The sequence below is a fragment of the Priapulus caudatus genome, unplaced genomic scaffold, assembly GCF_000485595.1.
Source record: "Priapulus caudatus unplaced genomic scaffold, Priapulus_caudatus-5.0.1 Scaffold135, whole genome shotgun sequence".
Taxonomy (NCBI): Eukaryota; Metazoa; Priapulida; class Priapulimorpha; order Priapulimorphida; family Priapulidae; genus Priapulus; species Priapulus caudatus.
In genome coordinates, this window is record NW_014577196.1 from 462,753 (window position 1) to 485,900 (window position 23,148).

Here is a 23,148-nt window from a genome sequence, read left to right on the forward strand (position 1 = left end):
ACTGACAGCTTGTCACGAGCTTTAGAGTCGTAGACAATCTGCAAATCAAAGAAACAGACTGCAATTACAAGCATGACTCTTTATAGTACCAAGCCTATGCACTACTGGATATCACAGGGTTTAAAAAATGTAACAAAAAACCTATGTCGGTCAAGACGACTATTCGACATATATTCCAACGATAGAATGGATATATTTTGCTGTATTTGATGATAAGCAGCTCGAAAAAACAGGAATATAACCTGAACGAGCCACAAGGTCGCTTACATTTCTGGTATTATGAGATATAAAAGAGGGTATATACAGGGATTATAAATACGTGCAAGCGAGTCTGTATGGTTGGTTCATGTTCAAGTGCATGTAAAAAGCACATACCCCAACCTCTTCTTCCTCTTCTTCGCTACTTGACTCCTCTTCCTCTGCCTCTTGCAGCCACTTCAGAAAAACAGATGCCTTGTCGTGGATCTGCTGGGAGAACTCCTTTGACACGTACTTCTTAGAGACCTTCAGGAACGAGTAGGAACCACACATGACAAGGAAAGGTCACACAAGCACACGTATAAACTCAACAATGGCAGCAATGGCTGTATGAAAACTATAGCAGTGCATATAGGATAACAGGGCTTTCACTTTGGTGTCATTGCGCAGATAAGATTTCTCATTGGCTTCAGTTTGAATGACATAGGCAAATACATGTCTACTGCAATGAAAATTAGAATGTGACACACCGGCATGCCATACTGCATGCAAGATCTCTTTTAAGGATACTCTCAACCTTTGAGCAAACAAAATTTTCGCCACAGGTTAAGCACAATATGTACCAAAATAGCGCATCAGGATTTTTCTTTAAGTTTCATATTTACTGAGAAAAATGAAAAAAACTGCCTAAAAATAAAGTTATGTGTTAAGATTAAAAATTTTAGCGAATAAAGAAGCATAACGAATAAAATACGACACTTAATAACAATCCCTGACGCGCTTTTTTACAGCAATATGTTACCATTAAAACGAGTGTAAAATTAAATTAATCCGATTTGTAATCAGAGAAATATCCATTTATACATCGGCTACTATGTCAGAAATCGAAACGGATAAATCAGCGTTTTTCTATTTTTCACAATGATCGACCGCCTGTGTGCAAAATGGGTGAACGTATGTGAAACATCTACTGTTAGTACTTACTGTGACATATCCATGACTAACTGACACCACTAAATTGGTAATATGTTCCATGCACCTTGAGAAATTGTGAGAAATTACGAGGTTACCACCGCACTTTCATGCAAAATGCGCGTACGATGTGTATTGCTATGTGTCAACAAACACGCGCCTAAACGCAAGGTGTGTAACAAGGGAAACAGGGCTATTTTCGGTCGCGCGGCAATTTCAACTATCACTGGCAGATGACAGCTGTAGGAGGGTTGATGCTGAATGATACTAGCGTAGTGAATATCATGAAAATTCTGGTTGTATCATGTCTCTGACGTCATCAGTGACGTCAGCTGCTGCTCACTACACGTGTACGCGGGCAATCAAAACGCTCTAAAAGTTCATATGTACCGTTATATGGAGAAATGAGCATATACAGAGGTGGCACATAGTGTTAGCCATCGAATAAAGTTAAAAATAAAAAATCGGTAAAATTTTGCCTAAAACCTTGAGAGTATCCTTAAAGACAATGCTGTATACAGTCTGCACGAAAAACTTCCACCCTCATTGGCCCAGCGGGCCTGTAGAAATGTATAATTCACTGGCCCACACTAGGTTTTACAGGCCCGAATCAATGATCACCATATTTAAAAGAGAAACAGAACCGGACCGGAAACCGGAAGTTGTTGCGACGTCTAGCGGCGACAAACACGCATGGTGTTGACTAGTTACTTCCCCTACTTAAGATCGGGAATATGATGCCCTATCGGTAAATATCGGTAAATTTTCATGCAAAATATCGGGAATTTCGGTAAATTCTCAGACTGATCATCACATAAAGAAGCTGAAATATCATTAATAGACCATTTACTCCATTTTTTTCCACTGGCCCATCGGGCTTGTTCATTTACCAGTTTCATTGGCCCCACGGAAAATTTACAGGCCTCGGATACCGGGCCAGTGGTTAATTTCACAGACTGTGTAAACTCTAACTAACTATATTACCCTCACTACTATTTGTCTGTGGTTTAGCACGAGAACAGCATTCATTTGCTAAGTGTATTATGGATTAAGGGATCTAACAAACCCAACTAAATTGCCTACACTACTGCGAAAAGAAACAGCACTGAAAACTAAACTGATATTTTCATTAGCTAAAACTTAAATCATTTTCATTAGCAAAATATGGTTTTACTCGTTTCAGCTGACAGCATCCACCACATTGCCACAACACAAACAAAAGCTGACACAGCAAACAGCGCACCTTCTTTCCCCATTCAAGAATAACATCCTCCTCCACAATGTCAGTGTCATAGAGCAGCTTCAGCAGGTGGGCAACTTTGGGCAGCAGCTCGTCACTGTACTTGTGGACAAGTAGCTCAAATCCACCCAACAAGTACTTCTGCGCCTTCTTGTTCTCATGTGTGCACTGAAAAAGCAAGATTTGCGTATTTTGGTTCAAATACTTGCAATCAAGTTGTCACAAAATTACTTCCACAATTCTGACAAAAACCTCGACAGTCTATGGCAGCCTGCTTGAGACGTACCCTGAGGAAGAACAGCCTGTACTTTGGAATCTGCTTAATCATGTCGCGGTCAAACAGCAGCTCTGCGAGCACCAGGGTAGCCTTATCCCTGACGTCCAGTCTCTCAGCCTCCGTGAAGATGTCTCTGTCAGACCCTTCAAGAGTGCCAGCATCCACATGATCCTGTAAACACAGTCAATGTTTAACTACATATAAAACTTATTAAAAGAAATCTCACTCAAAATGCTGCAGCATCAGATCTTTTCAATGATATTTGATTGGTAACAACATATGTGGTTTTCGCCAGGCACAAAAAGCTATAGTAAGTATTTCAATAAAACTGGTTACCAACAACATAGGCTCTATAAGAAACATTTCTGTAAAGGCTTTACTGTTGCATCAGACCTTTCCGTTAAACATTGGATACTAACAGTACAGTATTATGCTACTGTGTATTTATGTTACTATAGTTCGACCATGTCTTGCAAATTCATTGCACGCACAGAACATGTCAAAGGTTGATACATGGCCGCAATCTGCGGAGGCAATTTGACCAAGTGGTTTCTAAATCTAAACGAGCTTGCGATACGCGCGCACACACAACTGCGAAAATTGATTTCGCTTTCATTCACCTTTGTGGCTGCTGCGGGACGACATACCTTCACGAACTTAAACAGTATTTCCAGGCGTTCTTCTTGGCTCTTCTCCATGTCGTCGTTCAGAGTGAGTCCCTTTGCACCAGAGGACAGCTCCTGCATGCGCTTGGCTACGGCATCTTCGCTGATGTCATCGCCCCAGTCTTCATCGTCATCTTCGCCTGCCGGGTCATGCTGATTCTGGCACGAAATCAAAATTAACGATTCACATCTCTGGCAAAGTGATCATCGCCACGATTACCATTATTTTCGGTGGGCACAATCGGCAGGTGTAGCACTTCTTTCTGATAGATGCTGTATTACTTACTTGCTCACAGGGCGTTTGTGGAGGGCTTGTAGGTGGGCTGCTCGAGCTTCCATTCTCCTTGTCCTTCCTTTTAGACTTTTTCTCCTTCAGCTTCTTTGACGGCGTATCCTTGTTATCTGCTGAAAAAGAACGTGGTTGATCGCTATGGTACGCAAGTATATGGAGATGGTAGCAATGTCAAATGAAGTGCGTGCCCCTAACTGCAACAGACGATATACTAGAACTAGACGGTGCCAGCCAATAACAATACAAAGGAAGAGATAGAAGACATAAATCACAAAATGGCCACCTTGCCAAGGCAAGCCGGAGCTTACCAGTAGTTCCATTCTGTGCGCTGGTAGGCGGATTCTTGAGAATAAATGTAGTCAGCTTGTGGCGCATGTCAATAGGGCCGTTGTAGCCGCACGCGATGCAACGCTGCGATATCATTTGCTTCTTTGCAAAAACCAACTGCAAAAGCACAATCGATCAGAAATGACCTGGCAGACAGGTCTGTGCGGATTCGGCAATTGCACTGAGATTTCACGTTAATTCAAAGACATGTCAGACACTATGACAATTGGAATAGCCGTTGAAAGCATTTTTTGCATGAGAATGAATCGCTATTCGTCGCCAACAAACGCACAATGACAGTAGAAAGCAAAACATTGAATAATTATTACTTAAAAAGGACCTCAACATTTCGATTACACGTCAAAAAGACAAAGGAGGCCGACATTAAAAAAATTGTATTAACATTTGAAACTATTAACAAAAACCACACCAGATTACGACTGCGCGACTCGATAACAACATATCAAAAATATTTACAACAACATTTTAAACACCAAAACGAAAATTGCAATCAGCATCCCGATTTCACGGCAGAGAGGGCGAAGACGGGCAGCGAGGCTGACGAAGACGCACCAAATTGAAATTGAAAGTGAAACTAAACGCACCAGGTTGGTTTCGGGATTGTCGCACTGCGGGCAGAGCACAAACTTGCGTATGAAGCCATCGAGCATGTCCTGCAGGCGGACGGCGTCGTGCGCGCCGTTCACGATGAAGCGCTCGTTCTTGTTGTCCATCGTCGTCTGCGCGCCCAGCTCGCAGCCAAAGAATTTCGTCGGATCTGCAACGTGGGAGTTCACGGCGCGAACGTCACCCGGTGCGCAGGCAGCGAGTTACTATGTTGTCACGACTGGGCGGCGTTCGGGAATACCCTCTAACACACCACCATAGTTTCATTGCCATCATTTTAGGAAATAATAGTAATATTATTAATACTATCAACCAGTGACTCATTCATTTGACAAAAAATGGCAGTTTGTTGTTAATCGTAATATGGTGTGCGGAAAATACGGTATATGCCACCGACATCCCAAATTTTGGGGAGATTACTACAGACTTTGATAGGAGTAGAAATTAACCGTTGAACATGGGATTCAAGCAGACTCCCTGCCCTCAAAAAGAGGGAGTCCGCAGCAAAATGAGTGAGTCCATAGTCTGAAGTTCAAAATTAAAGATTTGCTGAAAAAATACGGTAATTCCGTGAGACCGTGCTCTGGAACAAACTAGTTAGTATAGCAGAATTTTCAGAGAGTCACACGGACTCCTGCATATGTCATATCAGGGAGTCCGACAGTAAATCAGGGACTATTTAACTCCGGACTCGCATTAATTTCGCACCCTGCGTTACAGTAACAGTAAATGCTTACAGGATGGTGGCCTCGCAAGAGATTTTGCAATCTCTGGCATGTTGACAATAACAGTTTTGATTCCATTCCCTTTTCCTTCCACCTGTAATAAAAGTCATTAAAATAATAATCATAATCAGCAAAGATTTCAAACAATTTCCAGAATCGATACGAACACAATGAAGTGCAGATTTATTTGTAGGTAGCAAGTTTTTCTTACATACATTCGAAGTCGAAACAGCAAACCCGTAAATTATGAGTAATTCAAGAGCTCTTTATTCAGAATGACTGAAATAACTTACCTTGGCTATGATTTTAGGCATCTTATAGCGGTAGAATTGGTCAGGGTTACTGCGGTTGACATTGACTGTCGCCATGTTGGCTGTAATTCAGTGATAGTCCTACAGGGTGACAATTTCCGATTCTGATATCTGCAATTTTGAAGTATAAGCCATGAGACAAATGCATACAGTCACATTATAACTGCAAATACAGCACTACCTCTTCCAATAAAATGCCAATAAATAAAATACAAGAATATCATTATCGTCTTCCTATATGTCATTTAAATCATGACTACATTATTGCCTACTTTAAAAAATACCAAAGCCATAATTAATTTATCTCTTGCCATTCTACTCATCAATTTGTAATGGTTAGCATGCAGGGTGTAGAAAGCATCATACTTGCCTGTATAACAGCATTCATATCACAGTGTAAAAGTTGGGTCAGCTTATCTATGTATGGTGAATGCATACGCACACAACATAATTTTACTTCACTCCCAAAATAGATAGTCTGGCTGTCTGGAGTACAGAAAAATATGGACCATATGATCTATAGTGAAAAAGCTAGCCTGCTAATGTTGGTGTTATTATGTCAGTCAAACCTACTGAGACCAAGCACATATTTTAAGATATATGCAAAACCTCAAAGCTATTCAACAAGTTTCAGGAATTCTAGCATAAGAGATATCTCTCCTAGCAAACAAGTGCCGCAGAGCGACAGCGCTCACCTGACGGCAGGTGTTCTGATGCTAAACTCACTGGCAAACGAATGAAGAGCACCCTCCCATCACCGCGTTCACGCTCAGAGCATATATCTAGGATACTACTAATACAGATCTAAAATCTATGATAGCTAGGCTTTGCTATACCGGCCGTACAGTAATAAAGATACAGCTGTGTAACTTTAATGACTCGCTATATTAACGATGTTAATCATGGCATATGCCCGTTGAGCGCGCAGCCCCGTAGTGGTGCGATGGTGAGGGGGACGAGTGGTGATGGGAGAGTGGGGGCGAAGGGGGCGCGGTGGCAGGCGCGGCCTCTAATAGCAAAAGCCAGTTTGCCGCCGGAGATGCCGCGCCCCCGTGCCCCAAGTGTCATCAATAATCAGAAGACTGGCATCACCCTTCGTGCCCCCCGCTCATCAATCTCACTCACCATTGGCCAGTTGCCTGAAATCCAAGCGACTATTCAGCCGCCAGGCGCAGAAATTTCGCTCAGCTCGGCTGAGCTTAACACATCTGACCCAATTGCAGCGCTTGCCCAGGCAATAATTTATGATTAGAATAGCTGCCAAGTTCACCCCCATGCATGCGTAATGGCTGCCCCCCCCCCCCCCCCCCCCCCTGTGTTTTTGCCTGCCAACAACCGGGGAGTGAGCCACTTCAGGGCTTCTTATGACAGCTGTGCCGAATACAGCGGCTTGCTAACTCAGAGCTGCCGTATTACAGACTGCCTTTTAGAAAATAAATATTATTTTTAAAAGGAGGCGCCGTAAGCACCGTGTTCAACAAACAATTTGCCCTTTGCCCAATTGAACTGTGCAACTGCCCTAGCCTCACATCCACAATTTAGCGAAAAGCAGCTCAGCGTTCCTTTGTTTAACAGTCAACAAATCCATGTTTCAGACCTCTCCTGTCTTGAGGGTCGAAAGGTTATCCGCACATTACTCTTTCGCATGTCAGCCAGGGCAAGGGAGGAAAAAGAAAAAAAAAAAAAAAAAAAAATGTACATTTCATGCCTCCTTTCAATTAAAGCCATAAAAATGGCCGTAGGTCAACAGCTGAAACAAAAAAGCTTTTTCAATCACCTCTGTCAGACCATGTCCTCAGAAAATGTCTAAAAATCTGGCCCTGTGCCCACAGTTGACCTTTGAACCTGTGACCTCCAATTTCGGACCCACAGTGATGGCCCTTTTCCTACCATGATGCCCTAGACCACCGCACTATCACGCAAGCCTAGCCGCCCTCGCGGAGTCCATTTAAGATTTGTGCCGCCAAATCTGCATTTCCTCCCTATAACTTAAGTTAAGGAGGGAATGTTCCGCCTTCTTTTACACCTCTTGACCTTTGACCTTTGACCCCCCAGCCTCGACATCCCAACTCGTTTTCGAATTACCCCCCCACGTCCCGACTTTCGAATCTGTACGTTGAGCCGTTTAGATTTGTGCCCAACTGTTGACAGACGCACGGACGGCCGGACGGACGATCATGCGATTCTACAAGCTGCACCTGACTAGGTCAGATGAGCTAAAAAAATGCGACAATAATATGCAAGGAATTGGATAGGTACCAATTTCATCATAAGTACCTAGGATATTGAGACGTTAACGTCGTGGAAAAATGACGCCAGTGCCGCTGCTTCTCTGTGAACTTCATAAACAATGATGGTATGCTGGCGAAATATAGCCGATGCGTCTGATGTAGCCTAGCTGTATAACCAGGAATCCTCCTATGTGCTGCAACAACAAATAATTTTGGCATGTTTGACACAACGGTATACAACTTCTAGCCAGTTTTTGGAAATGCGGTTACGTAGATTATACGTACAGATGTACGTAGATCTGCATAGATTACATAGATTAGACGATAATGATGCTCGTTACATTAAAGGGGTCTAATGCACACTCGATGCATAAAATAATGTTACTATTGATATGTATGCAGCTGCATATGAATATTAATCTACCCGACCATACGATGACATACACTTGGCCAGATGTAATGTAACATCAGTAATATAACCTTCTCATTATTACAGGTTTTTTTTCTTAAAATCAATACAGAATCTCTTCAACAGTTCAATGAAAAATGTTATCAGAAACCCCGTGGCCTCCTCATTATTACAGCACCTCCACAGCATTGTATACTAGTGCCTGGAGAAAATCTCCCACTTGCTACTGCTGCCATCATTTTTTTACATTTCCGGCTACCTCCCCACGGAGTGCCCCGGTCTGGCATCTCTGCCAATACATCAGCTTCTATCACGTGCTGTATTGATCTGGGGCCTTCTGCTTACGCTTGCACTCAGTAGCAGCAGCAAAGGCAGATGCACTTGGCAACTGTGAGCTACAGCAGTGCACAGCTGCTGTGCCGACGAAAATGTCGACTCTGGCCCAAAATACTTTAAAAAAAGGTAGATTCCTCTAAAACAATTCAGGCAAACATGACATTTGAATGCTTTTTGTAGTTAGTGTGTAACATTGGGGTTCGCCATACATAATTTTGGTAGATCGTTCAAGCACCAAAATCAACTGTAGCTTATATTCCATTCCCATTTCAAGACTATTCGTAGACAAGCGGGAACAAGCGAGCATATGCACACAAGCGCACACAAGCACGGATCCACGCACAGATAAGGAAATACGGTGACACATAAGAAACTTAGACCAGTTTGCTCCCACTTACGCTGATAATGAGTACTAACTGATAAATATAGTCTGAACATGTCAGAAGTACAAGGCTATACAGGAAGAATTAAGTAGAGAATTGCATTCCATTAATAAATGGCTCAATGATAATAGTTTATCCTTGCATCTTGGAAAAACAGAAAGTATTATTTTTGGAACTAAACACAAACTCAGGGATAATCCAAAACTGGACATCAGATGTAATGGGGTGGCAATTGCACATAAAAATATAGTTAAGTATCTAGGAATAGACTTGGAAGACTCCATGAGTGGTGAGGTAATGAGAATTAAGGTTGTAAAAAAGGTTAACAATAGATTGAAATTTTTTTCAAGAAAAGCTAAGTAATTAAACACGGCATGCAAAAGATTACTAGTTTCTGCCCTAATTCAATGCACAAAATGAGGGTGATACTCCATTAGGAGTGTTCCCAACTTTAATATCAATAATGATTAATGATTAATGATTGATAATCCTAACCCTAACCCTAACCTAAATGACATTAAACCACAAACTAATATATGACCATATATATATATATGTTATTATGACCATTAATGACATTAAAGTTGGGAACACTCCTAATAGAGTATCACCCTCATTTTGCCTATGCAAGCAGTATATATGGTACAGCAGTCTCACAAAGCGCACAAGGCCTAAGCTGCAAGTGTGTCAAAATAAAGCCATTAGATGTGTTCTCAATCTAGGTACTAGAGCACACGTAGGTGCTAGAGAGTTCAAGGCTGTAAATTGGGTACCTGTAGAGTTCAGGGTAATGCAACTGAAGGTCAATAAGGTTATTAAAATATTAAATAATCTGGGCCTACAGTATATGACAGGTTTCATGTTAACGTCCGAAGTCCATAGTTTCAATACAAGGGAAGGTGATATGTCTATTTTTAAACCGAGGGTGGGAAGCAGTGGGAAAAACTCTTTTACTTATACTGCAATTGAAGCTTGGAACTCTCTACCACAGCAAGTTAGGACAAATTCTGTTTATTCTAGTTTTAAGTATAGTGTTAAGAAATGTCTGATGGAAAAGGTAGAAACATTACAGGCAGAGGAGTATGATTTCCGCTAAAAGAATTCGGTTGAAATTAGGCATAAGAAAAGTTTGTATCGTCTTACGAGAATGTACCATTGTATGACTGGTTAAAACTACAAATTTGTATATTTCAATAGTTAGTGCTGATAGTAGTGTAATTGTTAGATTCAAGGCATAGCAAAACAAGGACCACAATGTAAATAAGTGTGCTAGTCATGCTTTTTGTGTATATATATCCTTGGTAGTTATCCAATTTTATAAATTCAAAATTTTATTGTAAAAGTATGCTATGTATTGTATATGATGGATAATTGCCTAAATAAATAAATAAATAAATAAATAAATAAATAAAATAAACATGCTACCACATTTTTACAAGCACATTATGGTTAAAGGCTCGCATGTAATAACTGTAAATATGGCTTTCTAGACTAACAACCTGGCTATTAACCAACCGTTTATACAGAACAGAACCTATTTACAGCTACAGATATTTATATTAGGTCCTCACATACCGAGTTTCACGCACTTTATTTGAGGCCGAGTATAACATATTATACAAATAATTAATATACATAGAACATACATGTTAAGCATTACTGTACTATGCAATTCGTGTGCTTAACCAGGACCTTTACTCCTCACTGCATTGAAAATCACACATTGTTTGGAAACTATAATGGACATTGAATTTTTGATAAAATTACGTTATTATTGCTCTGAAGTTGTAGAAAATGTCACAGTTGTCTAAATCAGCTTTACAAATTACAGGCGACTGACGACAGAATGCTCAGTACAGGTGTTGATAGAATTACAGTAAAATTCCGCATATAAGAACCTCCAAGTTAGACTAAAAAGGTTCTTATATAATTGGTGTTTACTGGGGAATTAGGCTATTTAGGTTATTAAATAGGTTCTTAGTTTCTTTTAAGAAAATCAGGTGCTTATTGCTGGTAGAATATTGGTGTAGTTCATCGTTTATATAAAATATGCATATAATTATGTCTAAATGACTGCAATCTATACAAATACAAACCCTATTCTAGGTTATCTTATTTCTTTTTATGACCTTTATACCTAATAAATATTAAAAATCAAAACTATATTGTTTTAAAACACCACAAATATAATGAATAATAATTTATGAATTTTTAAGTGTTTACTTAATTTTATCAAATAAGAACCTGTTTTAAATTTAAGGCTAAAACAGGTTCTTATGTCAAGGGGGTCTAAATGGAAAATCTTAGCCCAACAGGTTCTTAATCACTTAGTTCTTCTATATATGCAGGTTTTTACTGTATCTAACACCTTTCATGTGCCATGACAACCCACTAACGTAAGTAGTTGATATTGATGTGGTTAGATGGCGTCAACCTCTCACTTCAATAGTTTTCTGCAAGTCAGCACCAATAACCAGTTCATTTTCTTCTCTTTTTGTTTGACGATTAATTTTCAAATATACCAGTGTAATTATGTGAGAGACATTTATACAAGTACATCTACTAGTGACCTGTGTAGCTCATATGAGCTTCGATCAAGAACCAAGAATTTATATGTACATTACCGAAAATAATGGAATAGGACTTGCATTCATAATTTACTGCCAATATCAGGACAGTTGGGGTGCATGTGGATTTATAATTGCTTCCAAATAAGTACTTGTAATGCCAAAATAGACTTCCATGTGTGTAACACACAACCTTCAATAACAAAATATTACTACTCAGGGTTTCTTCTGAGGGAAACTTAGACAAAGGAGGTAATGGCCAGTTTGGGAAAAACCACGCATGATGGATTCAAAGGCGTGCCTTGAAAAAAAGATAAAGGTAGGCCGTAGGAAAAGTGTAGATCCTGTGTCACATGACCCAATAAACGCACATGGCAATCTAAATATGCCAGAAGCCAGGGTTCGACACTAAACCCACGTCCGACCGACCTAGTCGGGTAAATGCTTGGTCCGGTCGCATACAACCAGAGTGCTAGTAGCCCGACTGGTCGTGTTAGAATTGGTCATAACCCTCTAGCTAGACTGGTTCGCGGCCGCACTGTTTGTCGCAGAGCATGTACATTGTCTAGCAGAGCGTGAGGCCGGATACCAGTCTACCCTTCGGCAAAAACAATGACATGGCTTGCTGCCAGCCACAGTAGACGATCGATAAACCGTGCGCTCGTGTATGCCCGTGGTAGAATATGAATGCTGCACGTGAACTCGGCCCACGCGCGATTTAAAGCGCGGGAAACAGCATTTATGAATTCATACGATGACACACTCTTATCTAAATAACGTTTTCCATAACAATGGTCTGGGTCTGGGCTAGTGAAAGTTAGGCCAAGGCTAGTGGTTTTCCTCAGTTACTAGCCCGATGGTCTAGTGAAATAAAAAGTTAATGTTGAACCCTGCAGAAGCACGTGGTGATCTATTTATTTTTGGGTTGACACTGTTTTGACAACAGCGGGTAAATACAGGACCATTTTCACAACGACGATGTTAAATTTGACAACGGCGGTGCGCCACCGCGCCTCTTATGTATAAGAAACCCTGCTACTATTATAGTACTATACATCATGCCATGTGACTTACATGTTACACTACTATGAATAAAACACATCCAGACGTCCCAAGTGTCCCGATCTCACCGGGATCGTCCCGGTGCAACATGCTGGTCCCGGTGTCCCGTTAAGAGTCTAGAAAGTCCCGGTCGTAACATTTTCCAGCCATATTTTTACATCAGTAAATTACTGCATTTGCCGTGGTTGTTGACGTACTTTGATTCCATCGAACAATAAAAGGCCACAAATGTCAAACACTTTTGGGTTTTTTTGCATTTGCATTTTGAATTTGCATTTGATTTTATATGCATACTTTATAAAAGATGGTGGTGCGCCGCGACAAACACATGTCACAGCCCGCCACAACTTATTTCCGCGCACCGCGAAAAAACGGCGATGGACCATCATCATGAGTGATCCCTTTCTTGGATTTTCCCAACTTGGGACCTCTGCACATCCCAATCTCACACAATATTGCCAGGGAGACTTGTATAATCAATTCACATACACTGGATGTTTTTCTGACTATATGAAATTTTGGCGCGTCAAAGTTTCTCAGCAATGCCTATGCAAAATATTCACAACCGATTCATCAATTTCATGGTCAGTTTGCCATACAGACGTCCACAGGCACTTGAAGCGTTTCAATAAAATATAATGCTAACTAAATACGAAATCTATTTACTACCAAATTCTTAATGTTTCTATACTCTCTTTCACCTATTAAATTGCCGACAGTTTCCTGTCAATTCCGTCCAAATCCTACGTGCAACCATATACGCTGCAGGCGCCATTGCTCTCGCAGCTCCACTGTTGCATGCTTACACTAATATATATAGCAGGTAGAAAAGCAGGATCACAAAATTCGCTCGACGCTTGCTGGATTTCACACTTTCACAGCACAAATACATATCCAACAGCTGCCTTCTTTCTTTCTATGTCAAGAACCGTGTTCACTTGTTATAAAAACATACTGTCTCTGTTTGTAACCGAGCTGTGTCACGCAAAATCTCACAAAGACTGACAAAATTCTCACGTTCGTGAACCTTGCCCAGTAATGTAAATGGCTGTCAGAATCAGGAAACACCTACCGGCGCTCTTCGTGACCTCATTCTTGCGCCGCAATGCTGCAACGTTCGAATGGAGAGGCTCGTACGGGAGTTGGAAAGCAGTGCACCGCCTGCGCGCTGCCTATAATCCATAGACTGGCACTCGCTCCCACCTCTCGGCTTAGCTTAGTCACTCGATGGGTAATCGAGGTGGGAGCGAGTCCCAGTCTATATAGCCCCGATTCTGACAGCCATTTACATTTCGGGGCAAGGTTCGCGAACGCGAGAATTACGTCAGTCTTTGTGTGATTTCGCATGACACAGCTCAGTTACGAACAGAGACAGTATGTTTTTATAACAAGTGAACACTGTTCTTGACATAGAAACAAAGATGGCAGCTGTTGGATGTGTATTCGTGCTGTGAAAGTGTGAAATCCAGCGAGCGTCGAGCGAATTTTGTGATCCTGCTTTTCTACCTGCTATATATATTAGTGTAAGCGTGCAACAGTGGAGCCGCGAGAGCAATGGCGCCGGCAGCGTATACGGTTGCACGTAGGATTTGGACAGAATTGACAGGAAACTGTCGGCAATAATAGGTGAAAGAGAGTATAGAAAAATTAAGAATTTGGTAGTAAATAGATTTCGTATTTAGTTAGCATTAGAATTTATATTTTATTGAAACGCTTTCAAGTGCCTGTGGCTGTGCAGACGTCTGTAACTAACAAATCAACATAAAATAACTAGTAAATATACCGTATACGGTTAGATTATTATATTTAGTGATTGTTCAACATCCAGTTTATTTAATTAACTTTCTATTGAATAGTTCTTACCTGTAGAAAACGGCATATAACTAGTCGGACACGAGACACAATGCTGCTGAAAAAAGCACCAGATGGCGAACGACGCAATAACAGTGACGGTGGCAAAACTGGACAAAAATCTGAAATAAAACAAGAAGATAACGAATATGATCAAGAATAGCACTGGTGCAAATCTAACACTATGTGATAACCCTGAAAATATTGTTTTACGTAAACTATCAAGTTCCTTTGCGTATGATTAGATATTAAACTGAATGTTAGCACTAACACTTCGCTGCCCAGAATGTTGCGTAAATTTTGGAAAGACCCGTATGTTAAAAGCACAAGAGCATCTTCTATATTTATTTCTATTTCTATTTTGTTTGTTCTTTGATGTGCAGAAAAGTGCAAAGTTATATTTGGTTATTTAAACAGTATCATTATAATGTTTTGACTATGTGTTTTATATACATGTGTCTATAATTTTATATGTTTATTTTTGCTATCACCACCATAGCTCACGAGTCACGCCTCACGGCTGCCTCGGGGTTATAAAATTTACGTAAATATTTAGGCCTAGCCTAGCCCTTTGCGCAACCACGCAGTTGCTCAGCTAAAGCCTACATAGATGTAGAGTCATGTACGACATCCCTTATCAAATTCGCCATACGTAAGTATAATGTTACGTAAAAAGGTCAATACGGCCAGTTATATTGTACCGGTACTACTATTAGTAGGGGCAATGCGTATCACCAATACTCAATAGGCAATACCATCAGGATCATATGTGAATCTTAATTGAGACTGTGGCGAAAAGTTCACGCCTTCCTTAGCTAGCTCAGTAGTTGTACCAATGGCATGCAGCTCTTCGCTTCGCCACATCATATCAAGAGCTAATAATACTTTAGAGGTATTATTAGCTCTTGATCATATAGATATTCCCACATGGTCGAACAGTATGTTTAAATAAATCTCGTGTTAAAAAAGCTGTTTTTACTTAGCTCATCCGTCATCGGACGTAGTCAGGTGCAGCTTGTAGAGTCGCATGATCGTCCGTCCGTCCGTCCGTCAACAGTTGGGCACAAATCTTAACCGCTCGACGTACGGTCACGATATTCGGGACGTGGGGACGAAATCCGAAAACGAGTTGGGATGTCGAAGCTGGGGGTCAAAGGTCAAAGGTCAAGCGGTGTAAAAGAAGGGAACATTCCCTCCTTAACTTAAGGTATAAAGAGGAAATGCAGAATTGCGGCACAAATCTAAACGGCTCGACCTAGGCTCGTGATAGTCGGTGTATAGCATCATGGAAGCCATCACTGTTCCGAAATTGGAGGTCACAGGTCAAAGGTCAATGGGGCACAGGGCAGATTTTAGACATTTTCTGAGGAGTGATTGAAAAACTTTTTTGTTTCAGCAGTGACCTAGCATTTTTATGGCTTTATTGAAAGGACCATGAAATGCTACTTTCTGCTGACATGCGAAGAGTAAGTGTTGGATTAACCTTTTGACCCTCAAGAGGAGGTTAAACACTGGATTTGTTACTGTTAGAAAGAATTGACTGGCGCTGTTTTGCTAGTAGAATCTATACATGCCTGGATGTATGAGAGGCTACAATGTCAGCAGTGAAACTTGCAAAGCTTCAATTTTTGTCTGAAAGAAGGGTTTATGCTCCTTAAATCGTATAATTCTATGCCATCTCTGTACTGTCAGTGTGTTACATGATAACGTTACTGCCACTGCAGTGGTACTGTGTAGTTTTTGCCTGCGTTAATTAGTCTACAGGTGGCCAGCCTCTATTTCAGCCTGTAGGCTTGCGTAGGTAATGGATGACGTGCTTATACCGTATTCTGCTTGCAAATAGTTGTGCTACTCGTACCGATGGAGCGTCAATCTTTAAGCTTGAGCAAACTTAACGTACGTGCCATCTCGTGCAACTTTCATAACGATCCAAACGAACATTCCTTTGAGAAGGTTCCTGATACCATCCCTGTGGCCTTCCACTGTTTCGCGTGTTGTGAACACATTTGGGACTAACAAGGGTTTACTAGAATCCACCACTCCACCACAGAAATCACCCAGCAGTAGAGTTAGATGAGCGCCTGTCGCGCGGCACTTGCTTAGGTTACTTCTGATGGTCTAAATTGTGTAGGTATATGAGTATGTACTAACTATAATAAATTAGCCGTCGGAGGCAAAACATACCGTAGGACTTCAATGTCATTTCTGAGTTATGTGATTTTTCACCTAATAAGTAGTAAAGAGGGCGATTTTTTTTTGGTCATAAATGACCTTTAGTAGTTATCCATGTGTCGATGTCTTCATCAATAAAACTGGCCAAAAGTGGTGTCTTTATGTGTTTATATTGCGTGTCCAAAAAGTGGCGGATTTCGCAAAATATCGTTTTTAGGAATAAAGACACCTGTATTGCTGTACCTGTATAATTAGGCCTACCTGTATAATCATGTAATTATATGTAAACATTCAGAAGCAAAGCAAGTTTTTGAATAGCAGTTTCATTTTCAGTAAAACTTGTTAATTTAATTGAGATAAAGTTAATTTTTATCTATTTAGCTATAGATTTTATGCAGAATGATTGGGTGTTTTAATATACCAATAATAAATTACCTATATAATTACTTACCTTACTGTAAGCTACCAATTTTCGTACTTCATACAGTGGATGGTTACTATGTCTGGTACGTGCACTGCAAACAGTGTATGTGTCTAGGCTCTATGGGAAGTATCTTTTTCAGATTTTGCGTGTATCAATTTCTATACAGCATAATTAATGTTGTATATTACCATAATTAATTACCTGAATTACTTACCTTAACTGTAAGCTTATCTGTCATGAAGAGAATTTATTTCAGACGAAGGGGCAGAAATCAGCTCAAATCGCCCCGTGTAGGGTGGCTTAAACAGTTAACAAAAACAGAAAACTCCACGATATGACATCGAACCACCCGAACTCCCCCCTGGATCCGCTCCTGTGCATGCAAAAATTCATGTGTCTAGCTCATGGGAAGATATTTTTTCAGATTTTTGTCCAAATGAAGGCCAAATGAAAACAAACTTTAACTTTATGACCTAATTACTCTGAACTTTGTTTCCAAAATCGGCCCGATTCCAACTACTCAAATGCTCACAACTTCCGAACGCATGTGACCTAGGAAGAAGATCTTGGTGTCAAAAATAACCAGAATTGAATGGTCTTTCTGGTAAATCTACTAACTCATAATGTCCGAATTGAGTTCTACGGCATGTTATGTTATGTTGTGTTCTCATACTTGTCGTGTGCACTACGCTGGATATAAGACAAGTAGTAAGTGCCTTCAGGGATAAACTAATAAACACAACGGGTGCATAATGATGATGTGAGTGCAATGCAACTGGTGTCCTCTGTAAAGTGGGTTTGCGTGCATGTGGGAGTGAAGCCTTGACTTAAAAATGTCAAGCGTCCGTTGCTTCACACAACACCACGGGTAGGTTGTTCCAGATTGGAATCATCCGGTGGGAAAAAAGAGAATTGAATGCATTGTTGTTGCAGTGCAGGTCCGAAATTTGTGGGGTTTTTCGATCTGGTACCTGACATCCCCGGGATCAGATATCTTATTCGCGGTATTGCGTATGAGGTGGTATTACAACCTTATACATCATTACACTCGAATTAAAGCGTCTACGATACATATAGTTGTTGCCACCCGAGTTGGTTCTTAAGAGCTGACGTACTGCTATATCGCCCATAGGTGTTTGTAAACAAATCTTGCAGATCTGTTTTGTATCATTTCTAGCTTATATATAATATTTCTCTTGGTGTGGGTCCACACTGCATGAGCAGTAATGCAGGCTTGTAGTACAAGAGTTTTGTAACGCTCTTTCCTTAATGCGTTGTGGCTGCAGCCCAGATTTTGGCGGCAGAAAAGCGTAAACAATCTGTTGGCCTTCACACATATGTTGTCAATGTGGACGTTCCACCTGAGGCACTGTCTAGCGTGACACTCCAAGATACGGGTTGATGTGACATACTGCAGTGAAGAGTCGTGAATGTGGTATATGAACTTATGATATTTTTTGCCAGAAGCGAGATATTCATGATGTAGCACTTGCTTGCGTTAAACTCCATCTGCCATGTTGATGTCCATTGTATCAGCTTGTCAGATCGTCTTGAAAGTGCTTCTGTCTTGCTGATTGCTAATCTCGCGGTACAACAGACAATCATCTTGCGACATGTGTCGAGTTTGGGAAGCAATGTTGTCTGGCAAATCGTTTATGAAGAGGAGGAATAGGAGTGGGGTTAGTACCGTTCCTTGTGGAACTCCTGAAGTGACAGCAGTCCAGTCCGAGAAGTCTCCTTCTACAACTACACGCTGGGTACGCTGAGTGAGAAAAGCTGTTATCCAACGTAAAAGCTTTCCACGAATACCGTAATGGTCAAGCTTCTGAAGAAGCCGTTGGTGTGGGACCTTGTCAAAGGCTTTACTGAAGTCCAGTATTATTACATCTGTCTGCTTCCTGTTGTTAATGCTGGTTGCAAGGTCCTGAGTTGTTATCAGCAGCTGGCTCTCACAGGATCGATTACTACGGAAGCCATGCTGGTTTTCAATTAGTAAATTTTTTCCTTCGAGATGATTTCTGACTTGGCTATTTATGATATGTTCAAGTATCTTGCTAGATATTGATGTAAGCGAGACAGGACGATAGTTACTCGGGACGCTCCTATTACCCTTCTTAAAAACTGGTGTGATGTTAGCCGTTGTCCAGTCTTTGGGAAGCTGTCCAGTATCGAGAGATTGCTGGTAGATGAATGAAAGGATAGGCGACAGGACAGGAGCTGCAATTTTCATTATTCTTGCTGGAATCTGATCTGGACCTGAAGCCTTGTCTGGTTTTATGTCTTGGAGGAGTTTCCGTACGCCCTTCTCCGTGACGGCTATGTCTGATATGTGTGATATGTCTGATGTCTATGTCTATGTCTGATCATGTTTTGATCTGACATGCTACTATTATGTACTTCTGTATATATACTCCTGTATTTAGTACTGCGAGTGTTGCTGTTCATGCTGTTACTCCAACGACTACTACCAGACAGTCTGATTTGGCAGTACTGCCGATGATGTTATTGTTGCTAGTGCTGCTGCTGCTACTGCTGCTACGGCCACTGCTACTGCTGCTGCTGTTGCTGTGGCGGCGGCGGCGGTATTAGGACTATTAGTGGTTGCGGCGGAGTGGCCATGCTTCAATTTATACGACGCTTCTACAAATTTGAAATCTAATAAATAGATGTTTTCACCCAATTCTCCTAAAAGTAGGCCTACCCCTAACCCAGACGTCACCCCAGTGTCTGGTTCTAAGGAAGGCTCTCAGCTTCCTGTTCTCAGGATCTCGGTTTAGTAGGTGAGGTAGTGGCACCCGTTTTAAGGGTAGTGTCAGGTTGCGTCGATAGATAACAGAAACACAGTATTATGAAAACTACTCTTCGTGCTTTGTTTTACGCCACAGAATATTCGTTACACGCACAATTCTACGATACTACATAGATGACTACATACACACAGAATCGTAACCGAATATCAGTAACCTCGTACCGTGAGACGTGGATCGCGAAGTAGCTCGGCAGGGGTGAAGGTGGAAGGTGGAAGGTAGACGGGGAAGGTGGAAAGGAGGAGTATAGAAGGAATAAGATCAGGAGCGCGGGCAAACCTGGACCATGCTGCGGAAAGGATGAGAGCCGAGTCGCTACCTGGGGACTAACCATCACAGATCGACCCTCGAGGCATTAGTGTACTCGGATGCTAAGGGGAGTTGTGTATAGTGATTACCTACGGCGTTCTATTATTATATATCACTTGGAGCGATGAGGTGTGTTGTTTATGGTGATTGCTTATGTGGGGCGGCTAGTGTAAGGCGGTATATTTAATCTCTGCGGGAGCGTGCGCTATCCTACGTGGTTGCCTCGCGTGATGCATCCACGCGAGGTGCACGCAAGGTCTACGCGAGGTGTGAATGTAATGCATGCATCGCGTGATGATTCCAGCGAGTAATAAACGACCTACACAATTATGGAGGAAACATAATAATAAATAATAAAGTCATGCGTTGTAAGAGTATAACGCAATCAGTCCGTGGAATGAAGGACTGCTCAATAAAAACACAAAGGAAAAAGACAGCTAGCAAAAATAATCACTCGATTAAGAATCTAAATTGCTACAATAATAGACAAAAAAGAGCACAACATAAAAAAGCAAATAAGAAACAATGATAGACCCACGCTGTGGCAGCAGGGACAGTTTTGTTCTTAGGGTACTAGTTACATATACTGTTTGCTCACAACTCGGTATGTATTAGCGATGTGTCTTAAAACCAAGTCAATAGTTACATAAGCCTGACGAAAGCGCTATAATTCTCGCGAATTATAAAATTCCCGACATACATATACAGGTTTGCTTCCAGAATGGAAGGATAATAACATGCGAACCTGAATTCATTTGCAACGTTCCGTGTGACTGGAGCGGCGCACACACAGGTGCCCGCGGTCCAAGGGCGTGCGCGTGTATACACTGCTCTGTCTCCTCCCCACACCGCACTGTGAATATCAGTGAAAGAAATACTGAGCAGTTGTGCGTGGAAGGTGAACCAGCCGCCTACAATATCTTCTGTATAAGGCGAGGGCAGGTGTATATCTTCTATATATAGCGTGGATGCATAGCTGCATGAGTGCCGCTGCTTCGTCGGGTGGTTTTAACACGCGAACACCCGCGTGCGCGTACTGGCGCGCCAAACTAAAGTTTGTTCAGTTACGAGTTGCGCGCGCGTCGGAGAGCACGTGTCCTCGCTCCCTGCTTACGTAGCCCACAAACCTGCTTACAGACGACAACGAGGTGCGAAGACGTCCATGAGAAGGTAAGACGTTATCGAGAATATGACATCAGCGTCAATATAATGCTAATAGTAGAGGTAATATAGTGTATGATTTACTTCTACGCGTGTAATTTACATAATAATATGTGAGGTATGTGAGAAGCTGCAACAGTTTTATGGATTTCCCATACCGCTTGCGGGTTTCTTGTGTGTCATAGTCGTATCGTGGCTCTAGATGAGAGTGGCTGGCGTGTTCTACGTTTATAAGTTTTTTTTCTCACATCTTACATATAAATATATATTGTACCTGTGATCATAGATTCGCTTCGTTTTGACACAGAAAATGGATACGCCCGTCATCCACGTGCTCTGCGGCCTTCTCCTCATGATAACTGTAAGTATGGAGGTGTGTTATCAGCGCAGGTATATCGCTATTAAAATTGTTAATATAGGTTCTAGCTATAGACGGGGTTTTAAGTGAGGTATTTGCACGGGCGCGCGCATGAACGCTTTCGCTCACGCGCAAGTGTAGCAGGTACGCGCACACGCACACGCACCCGCGCGCGTATTTTATATCTTCGTTATCGATACGCTAAGGTAACACACGAGTTGGTCTGTGCAAAGCTAACCGCGTTTGCATATATCGGCATGCCCACATACTCTTATACCGTGGTTAATATCACTCCTTGGCGCGCACATGCGCACATGATTCGCGAAGAGTAATGCTCAGCGTGCGGTTATCGGACCGTCGTAGGCGTATGATAATATTAGGAGTGTATATAATATATTGATATATAGATATCTTATACGCTCCTAATATGCAGCGAATTCGATGGCAATACGGCGTCTGTTTCTGCGCGCTGACACACATTTGTTACGAATTCCAGTTTAACACGCAGACCCATCAATCTTTCAGTATAGAGCAGCTAGAGCTACTTAAAAATGCTGAAGGCTATCGCTGAATAATACAGGCGCGCGCAGGAAGCGCTATACATCTCCTGTCCAGCGCGACGATTGAATCTGAAAAACGATCGCGTCATGCAGCCTTGCCGAAATAAAACGCTCACTGGGGCGTGCGGAATTATGCATTTACTCAAACAGCGCATTTTTCTCTGCCCCTGCGAAGGTGAAACAGCCTTTGTGCTTATGTAGACCTGTGCTCGGGGAATGGTAATGCGGTCCGATGCGCGCGTGTCGTGTGTGCGTGCGTGATCAAATCGCGCTAGCACGGATATAAGTGGCCCTATTAAAAAATTTAAGTCGCTACCACGGCAGGCGCATAGTCAAGGTCCCGCCTTTCATGTGTCCAGTGTGCATAGAACCTACTTCGGTTCTGGTAGGTGATTTCTGTGTTGAATTGCACAATAACTTTACTTACGTTCGCATCGAATATATTAGCTTTATGTATCGGGCTGTTCTGGCTTCAGGTAACGACATCACAGATTATTCTACCAAAAGGACCATGAAATGTACTTTCTGCTGACATGCGAAGAGTAAGTGTCGGATAACCTTTTGACCCTCAAGAGGAGGGTTAAACATGGATTTGTTTACTGTTAGAAAGAATTTGACTGCCGTGTTTGCTAGTAGAATCTATACATGCCTGGATGTATGAGGCTACAATGTCACAGTGAAACTTCAAAAGCTAAATTTGGTTGAAGAAGGTTTATGCTCCTTAAATCGTATAATTTCTATGGCATTCTGTACTGTCAGTGTGTTACATGTAACGTATGCCACTGCCAGTGGTACTGTGTAGTTTTTGCCTGCGTTAATTAGTTACAGGTGGCAGCTCTCTATTTCAGCCTGTAGGCTTGCGTAGGTAAATGGATGAGTGCTTA

At 41.6% G+C, this 23,148-nt stretch overlaps 2 protein-coding genes and 1 long non-coding RNA gene across 4 annotated transcripts in view; 2 read left to right on the forward strand and 1 right to left on the reverse strand.

Moving 5' to 3' along the window:
* LOC106805974 (eukaryotic translation initiation factor 5-like) overlaps positions 1-14,798 on the reverse strand; it is a 22,136-nt gene extending 7,338 nt beyond the window's left edge. Inside the window, exons 1-12 of one of the 2 annotated variants that reach the window (XM_014807785.1) lie at positions 14,745-14,798; positions 14,486-14,595; positions 7,912-8,059; positions 5,617-5,745; positions 5,336-5,417; positions 4,577-4,749; positions 3,953-4,088; positions 3,639-3,754; positions 3,335-3,511; positions 2,697-2,858; positions 2,414-2,578; positions 376-504 (exon numbers count right to left, since the gene is read on the reverse strand). In XM_014807785.1, the coding sequence (XP_014663271.1) occupies positions 376-504; positions 2,414-2,578; positions 2,697-2,858; positions 3,335-3,511; positions 3,639-3,754; positions 3,953-4,088; positions 4,577-4,749; positions 5,336-5,417; positions 5,617-5,691 (1,215 nt within the window). In that variant the 5' untranslated portion in view covers positions 5,692-5,745; positions 7,912-8,059; positions 14,486-14,595; positions 14,745-14,798. Of the gene's footprint in view, positions 1-375; positions 505-2,413; positions 2,579-2,696; positions 2,859-3,334; positions 3,512-3,638; positions 3,758-3,952; positions 4,089-4,576; positions 4,750-5,335; positions 5,418-5,616; positions 5,746-7,911; positions 8,060-14,485; positions 14,596-14,744 lie in introns of both variants that reach the window. The other variant, XM_014807784.1, reaches the window with a different exon arrangement.
* Positions 14,799-14,899: 101 nt separating this feature from the next.
* Positions 14,900-23,148, forward strand: part of LOC106805969 — a gene marked incomplete in the record, with an annotated part of 37,614 nt that continues 29,365 nt past the window's right edge. Inside the window, 1 exon segment of the mRNA XM_014807778.1 lies at positions 14,900-15,125. Within this exon segment, the coding sequence (XP_014663264.1) occupies positions 15,094-15,125 (32 nt within the window).
* On the forward strand, positions 20,008-22,766 carry LOC106805981. Its single transcript, XR_001393485.1, has 3 exons — positions 20,008-21,355; positions 21,654-21,707; positions 22,741-22,766. It is a non-coding gene; the product is annotated as an uncharacterized LOC106805981 (long non-coding RNA).